General features: G+C 35.9%; 1 protein-coding gene across 1 annotated transcript in view; it reads right to left on the bottom strand.

Annotated features, from left to right (window-relative positions):
* Positions 1 to 311: 311 nt before the first annotated feature.
* Positions 312 to 12,908, bottom strand: part of LOC137395189 (tubulin-specific chaperone D-like) — a 47,159-nt gene continuing 34,562 nt past the window's right edge. Inside the window, exons 19-30 of the mRNA XM_068082021.1 lie at positions 12,744 to 12,884; positions 11,157 to 11,240; positions 8,896 to 8,997; positions 8,638 to 8,691; positions 8,253 to 8,391; positions 7,468 to 7,586; positions 6,980 to 7,057; positions 6,316 to 6,405; positions 3,233 to 3,320; positions 2,055 to 2,161; positions 812 to 890; positions 312 to 667 (exon numbers count right to left, since the gene is read on the bottom strand). Of these exons, the coding sequence (XP_067938122.1) occupies positions 653 to 667; positions 812 to 890; positions 2,055 to 2,161; positions 3,233 to 3,320; positions 6,316 to 6,405; positions 6,980 to 7,057; positions 7,468 to 7,586; positions 8,253 to 8,391; positions 8,638 to 8,691; positions 8,896 to 8,997; positions 11,157 to 11,240; positions 12,744 to 12,884 (1,096 nt within the window). The 3' untranslated portion in view covers positions 312 to 652. The remainder of the gene's footprint in view (positions 668 to 811; positions 891 to 2,054; positions 2,162 to 3,232; positions 3,321 to 6,315; positions 6,406 to 6,979; positions 7,058 to 7,467; positions 7,587 to 8,252; positions 8,392 to 8,637; positions 8,692 to 8,895; positions 8,998 to 11,156; positions 11,241 to 12,743; positions 12,885 to 12,908) is intronic.

Here is a 12,908-nt window from a genome sequence, read left to right as displayed (position 1 = left end):
TATGAATATGGTAATTCTATGGGGAGGATTAACACTATTACCACTGAGCTAATCATTCTTTTAAACTACTGAAAATGATATAAATTTTGAAGAAATATTTGAGAGCTATCTCTACAGCTGTGTTACTAGTCAGTACTGATCAGTACTAATCAGTACTGGTCAGTACTGATTAGTACTGACCAGTACTAATCAGTACTGACTGTTTGAACTGAATCAGAACTGGTCAGTACTGACTAGTACTAATCAGTACTGACTAGTACTAATCAGTACTGACTAGTACTGGTCAGTACTAGTCAGAACTAGTCAGTACTGGTCAGTACTAGTCAGAACTAGTCAGTACTGGTCAGTACTAGTCAGAGGTCTAATAATAAAGCTGCTAGCTACTAGACGATTGAAAAGGACTGAATCAGAACTTTCTAAATTCTACAAGCAGTTGAATGAATGCACTGTTGAAGCGCTTTCGAAGCAAATTGGAACTCCTGTGTCTCGAGGGTCAGCCTCCATCATACATATCAAAACTGCAGATAATATGAGGAGACAACTGCTTTTAAAGTTTAAGCAAGAAATAAATAAACTTATGACGGAAATTTAAAATAAAGGAGAAAGGTGTCAGTATGTGTTGCTGAGCCGCGCTTGGGAAGAAGGCTGGTTGTTAGCGGTCAGTCTTCTACAAAACATAAACCATACTTATACATACCACAGTAAATATGGAGAAAGTGTAGCAGCAATAATTATAGGCAATAATCAGCTAGCCACAGAGCGTGTCTATCTGCTTTGTATAACAGGTGTAGTTTGATATAATTACACAAACCTTCATAGCAGGAGCACTGATGCCAAAAAGCTGGCATAGCTGATTTCTGATTGGCCGCAAGTCTGCGACTGGCTTGTCCCTGCAATCAGGACAACCAGGTTAATTAGATGTGCGCTGGAATCTTCGCTGGCCGTGGGATCTTAAAGATTGCTTACACAAAATGTTAGTAGGTTCTATCAAAAAGTATCGGTATTTTTCTATCATTTGCAATTGTTTTGGTGTTTGAGCTGATCTGCCTGCCAAGATGTTTTAAGATTAAAAGCGATAAGACTTGATCGAGATTAAAACGCCCAGAAGATTAAGATGTGTGAAATGATGTCGTTGCTATCATTGCTATAGTTGATATTGACTACTGCATTCAAATTGCAGAGTTATGCATTTCAATTCTGTCGGTTGCTTTGCAATTATAGACATCATAACAGTACTTTTGATTGATCTGAGCGTTTCAATCACGATTAAGTTTTATGGATTTTAATCTCGAAACATTCAGGCAGTCAGATCACCTCAAACACCAAAAACAATCGCTGATGATAGAAAAATATTGATACTTTCTGATAGAGTTTGCTAAAAATTCTGAACAAGGTCATCTTTAACAGATTGCAAAATCCAATTCATTTTACATTACAGCTGGTTAGCCAAAGGGCCCATGCTTAAAACACAAATCTCATTCTAGATTACAGCTGGTTAGCCAAAGGGCCCATGCTTCAAACAGAGATAAGCTCAGAAGACCTGATGAGAATCAATAAGACAGTTTTAAAACATACCAGTTTAGAAGTATCTCTGATCCACCAAAAATAAGCATTAACTAATGGTTACCTCCTTCATGGGGTGTAAACAAATTATGTGAACTCGCTATTCAATTTCATCAACATTCCATCTGGATAATATGTTAAACAATATAGACAACAGTTATTTTTGTAAAACTCATAGAAGAGTCAAGAAGAAAAGAACTGCTCTATGATCCAATGCTTGTGTAAACATGCTAATTCAAATTGAAACCTAATAACGGACTAATAGCTAAAATGAATAAAATTTTAGAAAGAACTATTTTGACACGCATTCACAGGCTCACTCCAGGATGATCAGAACACTGACTTAAGACGCTGTTATAATCATTATCCACTCGACTGAATATCAAGCCTGGCCTTGCTTATTGCATCGATTTTCAGCAACTGCATTTATTACCATCTCATTTGGTCAACAAAGTCAAGAAATAAGCAACTGTTTAGTTGGTATCACCTACCAATGGTTGTCAGATAGCAGAGACATGATCTCCTCCGAGTTATCTTCGACGATGTCATCATTGGTAATCAGCGATTCGTACAAACTATTGGCTGTAACTTTGCGGACCTGTAACACATTCAGTAGATGAAAAGTGCCAGCTAACACCAATAATAGTTGTAACTATGAAATGGCCTACAAGACACGCAACAATGAGCAACATCAATTGGTACTAGTGACTTAGTCATATAGGGATGCTGTCAGAAATCTAAACAAACTCTATACATGCAATATATAAGGTTTTGTTACTATAGGCAACGCTTGTGATCTGCTTGAAGCCACAGCATCATGCCTCATAAGATCACTGATCTGAATGCCCAGCATGATGGTACTAGGAGGACTGCTGAGAAAACAATACTAACAAAAATAGGAGGCGCCTCTAGCCGTCCTTGTAGTAGCCGGTCTATGTGAATGACTGGTTTCAGCTATAACAAGCCTATAGAAAGCACATCTAGCGCAATGAAAAAGAGAAGAAATGAAAGCCTTCTAAACTGGTACTAGAATAACGTTATCATTAAATATTTTTTGCTTAGTTATGTCAATTAGTACGGAATCTTGACAATAAAAGTTTGAAATATGAATATAGCTAGATGTAGCTGCAGTTAACAGTATGACAAACAAGTAATTGATTCCATCATATGACAAATTGAGAAATACGCCTATTAAATTTACATGCATAGGTAATAATAATTGCGCTCTTTTATGGCTTAAAAATTGAACTTTTTTGCGCAAAAGTTACCATAATTTAAAAAACTTCTAACACTTCCAAGTTCCATAAACTTTCAATTATCACAAACGAATATCTTTTTACCAGCTTAAACTATTCTTCCTTGCCCTTTACCTCACGATTATTAAAAATGAATAACTATACCATGTGCTCATAGTTTTTGAAAATCATGAGCACATAACTCCGTGCCCGAATACTTTTGGACTAGGAACTGCAGACAATCCTTGCCCTGTTACTTCTTGCTTATGGAAAGCAACTAATTCTGCGCCGTTGGTTTTCAATGATCAAAAGTAAATAACTTGCTACTCTGCCACTTAATGACTAGCAAAAGCAAAACCTCATGCCCTATGACTTGTTGACTTATTAATTTCAAACAGAAAGCGCTAGCTAGATGCCTTAATTTTAGCACTCACAATAGGGAAGCGGTGACAGAGAAGTATCGACAACTGGAATAGACACTTGTTTCTAATGGCACCATAGAACATGAGGAGTCCGCACAACCTGTAACGCAAACAGAACAAACTCGCATTAGAAAGCTGTACCTTTGTTTTAGTTTGATTATAGATATATCAGTTAGATCTTACGCTAGGGATTATATCCACCTTGAAAATTAAAAAATCTGCAATGATTTAAAATATATAAAAGCTTAAAGCACATAAATTACATAAGTACTGTTTCAGCTTATTCAGGTTCTTCAATATCTTGGCTTTCAAATGAGCCATTGTTTGACATGGTGAGACAGACATTAGTTGGTGTTTGTAGGATTTCCTCAGAGCTCTACCGCAGAAATCTTCAATGGTACAGACTCGGAAATTGTGACGTCACAATTGTCATACTCGGCGTTGTGTGCTCTTCCCGCTTATTTTATCGCTTACCGCTTATATTTATCAACTACGATAATGATAATAATGATAAAGTGGTACGCGATGGTAGGACAAATACAGAAAACCAATGAAGATGACAAAGGAATCAGTGTCATTAGCTTTCCATGTACAGATTATTTTTATGATAAATAGCTCAGATTCCAAGCACCGTACTATATTTTCCGATGATATTATGCAGTAGCCTTCTCTTTTTATTGTGATGTTGAGGGGCACAACTGAGGCTAATTAATTTCAAACATTGCGTGATCTCGCAAGAGTGCAATTTACATATAGTCCTAGGGCCACGCGACTGCAGGTCACAATTTAATCGATGTGATTTCATTACCTTTACCCCATGGGTGTTAACAACCAGGTATGTTGTTAGTGGTCATTTCTGTTTTTGTATAATTTTGTTATAGAAGTCAATTGAATTGAATCAATCGTTGGGGTTGACTCACTGCACTCCGGGATTGTTCAAAATAGAGAAGCCTACTGTAAATAACTTAATCTGTCTATAAGCTAGTAGCATGCACAAAGTGATTAATTTAACTGTCCAATACACCTGTTTTCTATTTTTAATATACTGTAATTTATTCGAATATATGATAATATTAATATAGTAATTTTTATATTTTTTTCTTTTTGATGTTTAATTACTAATTAGTTATTAATCAAGATATTAATCATTTCTGTATGGGGCCAACAATGCCATCATATAAAACGATGTGATAATAATTACTATAAATGTTTAAAATGAAGAAAAAAATGAAGAAAGTAAACTCTAACAATCACCCGAAATTTATTAACCCAAAACATGTGTTTGTATTGGTCGGGGGTTAGCACGATCCCCGGGCATTGTTGATTATCTAGAATGCTAGTTTATTATTAGCTCTCTTTGTGTTTAAGAGCACCGATTGTCACAGAAAAGTGCAGCCTTAATGGCAGCAAAAGGGATCGACGGAACTAAGGCTAAATGATAATTATGACATCACATTGTGGGAACCACAACCAAGTGTTTTTTTATTGCAGGACATACTTTTGACACCTTGTTTTTCATAGTTCTATTATTCTTTGTGTATTGAATATAGGCTCATTTAAAAGCCAAGACTCTGATGTACTGAAATATATCATAAAAGTACTTATGTAATTGATGTGCTTTAAAATAAAAGTTACTGGTTGAAAACTAAACAATTGCACTCATTAGAGAAATTCACGGCCTGTTGACTGAATGTTCAAATTGAATTAAATTTACATTAGGATATTGGTTTAGAAAGCTTTCAGTAACTATGACATGTGAGTGGTCTACTTTTTTGTTGATGATTAAGATGAAGGGAAGCTAGCTATCAAATTTGTGTTTGAAATTAACGTTTATATCAACATCTTGATTGGACAATTTTTCGATAAATGGTACATTTGTGTTATATTTGTGACTCATGAAACAGTTGCCTAAACTTGCTAGGAAACATTTAATAGACAGGTTTTTATTAATGCAGGATTGTGACTGGTGATGCGATTTCATAAAACAGTGTGCATAAAATGCAGCTTTGTATGAAACAAATATGGTATCTAGACTCTGCTAAGAGGATATGAAATATGGTCTCTAGACACTGTTAAGAGGATATGAAATATGGTATCTAGACACTGCTAAGAGGATATGAAATATGGTCTCTAGACACTGCTAAGAGGATATGAAATATGGTCTCTAGACACTGCTAAGAGGATATGAAATATGGTCTCTAGACACTGCTAAGAGGATATGAAATATGGTATCTAGACACTGCTAAGAGGATATGAAATATGGTCTCTAGACACTGCTAAGAGGATATGAAATATGGTCTCTAGACACTGCTAAGAAGACATGAAATATGGTTTCTAGACACTGCTAAGAGGATATGAAATATGGTCTCTAGACACTGCTAAGAGGATATGAAATATGGTCTCTAGTCACTGCTAAGAGGATATGAAATATGGTATCTAGACTCTGCTAAGAGGATATGAAATATGGTCTCTAGACACTGCTAAGAGGATATGAAATATAGTCTCTAGACACTGCTAAGAGGATATGAAATATGGTCTCTAGACACTGCTAAGAGGGTATGAAATATGGTTTCTAGACACTGCTAAGAGGATATGAAATATGGTCTCTAGACACTGCTAAGAAGACATGAAATATAGTCTCTAGACATTGCTATGAGGATATGAAATATGGTATCTAGACACTGCTAAGAGGATATGAAATATGGTATCTAGACACTGCTAAGAGGATATGAAATATGGTCACTAGACACTGCTATGAGGATATGAAATATGGTCTCTAGACATTGCTATGAAGACATGAAATGTGTCGCAATACTTTTACTGAGAAGTCGCCCTGACACGATTCATATGTCACTCACCATTTTAACAGTTTCGCGAGTACAAACTTGACACAGACCCACGCTCAGTTGTAAAAAGCAGTCAATAGAAGAACCTCTTTAGTAATTTAATAAGTTGGTGTAATTTGTGAAAATGTACCATGACGATATTATTAAATAACATCAATTACAATATGATTATCTACACTACTACTCACCATGTATAAGATTACCTTTACAATATATCTGACATAACTGAGGAGAAAGGCGGTGACTTACAGTTCACTAGCAGTCATCAGTTTTTGAGGGTCCCCACATTTGGCTATCTCTTCCTTGATCTGCGCTAACAGCTCAAGAGGGAACTGGAGACTGAAACAGTCATATAGCGAGTTAGCTAATGCACGGAATAGCATCAAAGATGTAACATACAAAATAAACATTAGGTCTTGTATAAAGTAGTGTGAAAGGCTGACAAGATATGAATCTCTACCGTAATTCTGACCAACATTTCAGGCAAACAACTCCACCAGTATTGTTGACAAACCATGTGAAGGCAGGCGGGTGTAGATGTAATACAATTTGCTTTTACCAAGAGACCAAAATTGTGAAAATTTGTAAGATCAAAACCGATTGGAAACTTATTTTTGCAAACCTTCTCCTCTGGTTGTATCTTTAACTCCACGTCATCTTTACACGCAAATGATACAACTTGAGCTCTTAAAATCTGAGCTCTATAAATGTAAGAAAGGTACCAACTACAAAATACTTAGACCTGGGCACTCGCAAAGTGAGGAAAACGAAGAAATCAATGTGTTAGTAAGTTAACTGTATAAGTTCATTAACTAAAATTCAAAGCAATATTGAACTTAATATTGAACATAAAACTGTGAGAAATCAATCAGAAAAAAGTCAGGACTAAGAGGAAATATGATTTAAAACTCACTCTGGATTTGAAGCTACGTCTTCATAGACTCCACTAGCCAACAATTGTGATGTCATTTTCATGAGAGGAATGGTAACTCTATTAATAGAAGTAAATACTTAACAAAACAACTACAAAACATATTCAGACCTTTCTAAGATGATGCAGTAACGTAGGCTGTAAGGTGCTGACAATAAAAATATGAACAAACACTGTAAAGAGATATCACATTTAGCCACGTTAATGAGTAAAGCTATAATAACATGCAGTGCACGAGCCTTCGATAAGCCAATCATGCAGATTGCACACAGAATTCTGACTACTATAAGGAGAGACTGTAGCCTATACTGCTGCAGCAAGATAGGGCACATTAAAACTCTTTTAATCGGGAGAATACAACTCCCAACATGCATACAGAAGTTTAAACCGCAATGGCATGGCAACCAATAATTGTGGCTATCATATATTTATTTAGAAGGTTAAAAAGACTCGACTAAAAACCAACCAACCTGTCGACTTTAGAATGTTTTTTGAATATATCTACAATTGCGGATGACATGTTGGATAGCCTCTGATCAGTGTCTCCTGACTGGACATGGTTGAGGAGAGCAGAGTTGGAGTGCTTGACCTACAAGAGGTTAGGGCGAGTCACATGCTTGGTATTAAAATTAAGCCAGTGCCTTATCTTGTTTACTATACAAAACAAGGACCAGTATGTTGGTGGATTCTTCAAGTGCAGAGAGATGATTTGAAGGTAATTTTTGAGTTTGAATTTATAACTGCTAAAGTACGTACAGTATTATACGCGTAACAATACTGATAAGTTATAATATTGGATGCCAGACAAAGCATTAGTTGGACAAAATCTTGAATTTTTTAAGTGATAATTTACTAACAGCGGATAGCGATGTCTTTTCTTAGCTGGAAGTGCATAAAAACTGAAACATCCAATACAGCAAATCTTAACAATTTTAGGACCAAAGAGATTCAGTTAAAAATTGGTTAGTTGGTTTCAATAATATATAATAATAATAATATTTACAAAAGAGTTTACTAATTGTAAAGATATCAATGGTCTTAGCGAGCAAATAGACATAAGCACTGCGAACCAGAGTTAGTGTTGAAGATCAACTCAACCATCAGCTATTTTAAGAAATGTTATCATTTTTTCATGTCATCATGTTTCAATGTCATCATGTTTCAATCAAAAGTTAACAGAGTTAACATCATGCTTGTAGTCAAAATTACTGCAAAAATACTATGGTGTGACGTCTGAAAGAGTTGGTGAACATACAAGGGACTCTGTGAGACCTCCGACAGACACGGTGAAACCGAGTAGAACATTGAACCTGTAGTCATCCAGGTCGAGGAGGCGTGCGAAGCGAGGAAAGGTGGAGCCTGGTGCTGCAAAGTTCATCAGTTTAACTTCATCTCTAAGAAAAAAGGATAAAGAATATTTATGCAATCAATTACAATGGCCGTGCCGTTATTTCAGGTCAGCTGATAAAAAGGTAAATTACAGTTATACACAATGTACGAAAAGGCATCGAGTTAACTCTAAAGCACACCCGGTGCAAATAGTGAAAATGAGACTTCATTTAGTTAAAAATCTTTCAATTGCGAAAAAAAGCAAAATACTAAAAAAGGGTCATACATCTATAATAATGAAGTGGACTTACTGAGGGAATATTTCCTCCAGTGACTGTCTGCAAGGCACGTAGGGTAACTCTGGTCTGTTACAAACAAAAAACAAATGATTGCAAACAGCTATCTAAGACTGTGAGTTGAACTTTGATGATATGTACTATTATCATGAGTAAAATAATTTGAATTTTGTACAAAAAAGCAAGAAAGCAAGACAGATTTAATGATATGTAATCATGAACCAACAACACTTTTAAGGCAGACAGTAAAACAAAAGCAGGTCAGGAACTTACTGATTGTAAAGGAGGGCAGCAAATGCTGTACCTGCCACTTCGCGCGTTCTGTCTATCTTCTCACAAGCCTGTTGAACAATTGACTGGAAGACTCTCTCAACACTACAAAAACTAGATTGTTATACAACTTGAATACTACATATCTACACATAAGTAATCTCGGTTAGTATATGAACAGCCTCATAAAACAATACACTATTAATACCTTTCTTGGCATAATATTTAATGTGCAAAGTATAAACACATTAATTCACAGTTAAAAGAAACAGAAGATAAGAACTCAAACAGTGGATTCTTGTTTTCACTGTGCACATAGCTTAAATTACATTTGAATTTATCAGTTTAATTGAGTAATCTGACTATAGTCTTAAAATGCTTATTGACCTTGACACCAAGCCCTGAAAGAGAAATTCAGGGCAAACGAAGTTACAGTCAAGTGTCCTGATGTAAAGCTGGATATTCAACGCATAGAGCATTTAGCACCCTTAAAAATTATAGCCAAGTTTCCTGATACAAAGTCGCAGGTTGATTCTCAAATGGTACATGGAATAAATTTATACAAAATCTCCAAAAACTCAAACCATTATGACAAATAATGTTATACTAGCAGCCCTCATTAATAGCAATGACGAAGAGACCAGATAAGCATTTATGGTTGACACCGGCCACCACCTGCCTTCTTTAATTGCGTTCCTTCATTTCGGTTACCCTCTCAATTCATGTTCCACAACAACTAACTTCACTTTCAAATCTTATTCCACAACAACTAACTTCACTTTCAATCTATACCAACTGACTTCCTTTTTAATTCATTATCCATAACAACCGACTTAACTTTCAATTCATATTCCATAACAATCGACTTCACTTTCAATTCATGATCCATACCAACTGACTTCCCTTTTAATTCATATTCCATACCAACTGACTTCACTTTCAATTCATATTCCATAAGAACTGACTTCACTTTCAATTCATATTCCATAAGAATTGATTTCACTTTCAATTCATATTCCACGACAACTGACTTCACATTCAATTCATTATCCGTAACACTTTCACTTCATATTCCATAACAACTGACTTCACTTTCAATTCATATTCTATAACAACTGACTTCACTGTCAATTCATATTCCATAACAACTGACTTCACTTTCAATTCATATTCCATAACAACTGACTTCACTGTCAATTCATATTCCACAAAACTGACTTCAATTCATTTCTTATTCCATAATAACTGAATCCACTTTCAATTCTTTTCTAAGGCGAACCACATAATTATTTGCTGATCAGAATAAAACGAAAATGACAAAAACTGAAAACCGATAAATAATATTGAGTTGAATATTTGCCAAAATATGCCAATGATGATAAACAAAAACATTCTGTAACGCTTCATGAATGCAATTGGCAGCAATTTCACCTAACGTTGTTGTGGCTGAAGATTTTGTTGGACTCTTCTACATAGCTTAGCGAGTAAAGGTTGACATTGATATATTTGATAAAAAGACCAAAAAACAACAACTGTGAGCCTAGCGTACAAACAATCCAAGTAGATTCATGAACGTCGTCACATTGACTTCATGTGAAAATAACCTGAAGTCAATGTTGCCCTGAGGTCTCTCCCCTAGTTGTAAACACCAAGCTGTTGGTTCAATACAATCTTCCGTGTTATATTTGATCTGTTGAGCATTTCACCTGACTCATCCAACCTTAACCTAACAATATAAATGTCTCGCCACTGTAATTCCACCTGAACCACTGACCTTAACCTAACAATACTAATGCCTCGCCACTGTAGCCATGTTCAACTAATGAACAGTTTAGTCACAAATCTCAAATAACCATTGCTATAATGCATAGACGTAGAAGTCGCTGGCTAAAGCAAAGAATATAAACTGACAAAGGCTGAACTTGTCTTTAATTTAATTCTGCAACGGATTTGGAAGTGCGTTGGAACAGTTGGAACAGTTGGAACAGATGGAACAGTTGGAACAGATGGAACAGTTGGAACAGTATCCATATATGTATAACTTCCCAAGACTACATTATAGCTAGACTCAGTTGATAAAGTCTCTCAATGACTATACAATCTATATCCAACGTATGCCAGATCTCATTTTCTTGTTAAGCGATTAATGCTGCCTCGTATCTCAAGTTACAAAAGCTGCAGACTAAAAGACTAACCATAATGAGTCCACCCAACCTCACCACATAGAACACCACAGAGTGTAACTGGATGTATTTGTTACATACGTGTCTTTGTTTAAGAGTTGTGGTGCCTTGCCAACAAGCTGAACTGTCAGAGTTTGTATGGCAAATATTGCGGCCTCTCTCACCCTGCAATACAGTGTAATATACAGTAATGTCCTATAGGTCACCTCGAGTGTCATTAACCACAAACACACACCTGACACTCTTGATATCTGAAACCAATCCACTGAGATCTGGTATAATTGTAAGCTCCACATGTAAGCGGAACGAACGAGAAATGGTTTACGCTTTGTTTCATGAGTCATGGAGAAACAGCTGTAAAACCTGAGAACAAGTAGCTATTTGACAGTGAGGTAGCGTCATTTTAAATCCCAATCTCTAGTCCTATTTTGCTTAAAAATGACCAAGTACTATAATTATTATTAATGATCAAGAAATCAGCGTCCTAATAACAATATAACTACAGTATGTTGCTTGTAGGACGCTGTAGGATTGTGGGAGCTCTGCTACTTCACATAATGATCATATTGTGTTGCTGCTGTCCATTATAGAGTCATATTGTGTTGCTGCTGTCTATTATGGAGTCATATTGTGTTGCTGCTGTCTAATATGGAGTCATATTGTGCTGCTGCTGTCTAATATTGAGTCAAATTGTGTTGCTGCTGTCTATTATGGAGTCATATTGTGTTACTGCTGTTTATTATGAAGTCATATTGTGTTGCTACTGTTTATTATGGAGTCATATTGTGTTGCTGCTGTCTATTACGGAGTCATATTGTGCTGCTGATGTCTATTATGGAGTCATATTGTGTTGCTGCTGTCTATTATGGAGTCATATTGTGCTGCTGCTGTCTATTATGGAGTCATATTGCGTTACTGCTGTCTATTATGGAGTCATATTGTGCTGCGGCTGTCTATTATGGAGTCATATTGTGTTGCTGCTGTCTATTATGAAGTCATATTGTGTTGTTGCTGTCTATTATGGAGTCATATTGTGTTGTTGCTGTCTATTATGGAGCCATATTGTGTTGTTGCTGTCTATTATGAAGTCATATTGTGCTGCTGCTGTCTTTTATGGAGTCATATTGTGCTACTGCTGCCTTATATTAAAAATGACCAAGTTTTATTACTGCTCATTTTTAATTTTTTTGGCTCAATTCTACCTAAAAACTAAGAAAAATAAAAATGCAAATTGATCAGTTAGACATGTCTGCTGGAAGGATGAAAATGGGTCAATTTTTACCATATGTTTATGTGAGTTATTGGGTAATGAGATGTACAATGCATAGTTGATAGTAGACCACTACCCCTAATCTGATTGTAGTTCTGGCATAAAACGGAATATAAAAATATTATTATCGCTCGAACCTACAAAATGTTTTTTTCATACTTCGGTTAAATCATACAGCTACCGACATCTACAGCGCAGTGTATCAGCTATATTCTATACCATGTTACATCATACCAGCGCTTTACAAGGCTACATCACACCAAAGCTATACAATACTACATCACACCAGGGCTATACAATGCTACATCACACCAGAACTATATAATGATACATCACACCAAAGGTATATTGGCGTCTCCATAATGATAAAACAATTACAATGAATTAAAAAGACATACCAAGCGCCGGCATCCCCTCTGTTGTCTATCGTATAGTCCTGCAGAGCAAGTAAATATGACTCGTAGATCTCCTCTATGTTGCCTCTGCACACACATTCATTAGGGTCACCATCTTCCTGTACTCCTACCGCTACGCATATTCTGTGTGATAAACATACAAATGAT

This window comes from Watersipora subatra, chromosome 4 (assembly GCF_963576615.1).
Source record: "Watersipora subatra chromosome 4, tzWatSuba1.1, whole genome shotgun sequence".
Taxonomy (NCBI): Eukaryota; Metazoa; Bryozoa; class Gymnolaemata; order Cheilostomatida; family Watersiporidae; genus Watersipora; species Watersipora subatra.
The sequence above is the reverse complement of the archived record's forward strand: the minus strand, read 5'-3'. Positions and strand labels throughout refer to the sequence as shown.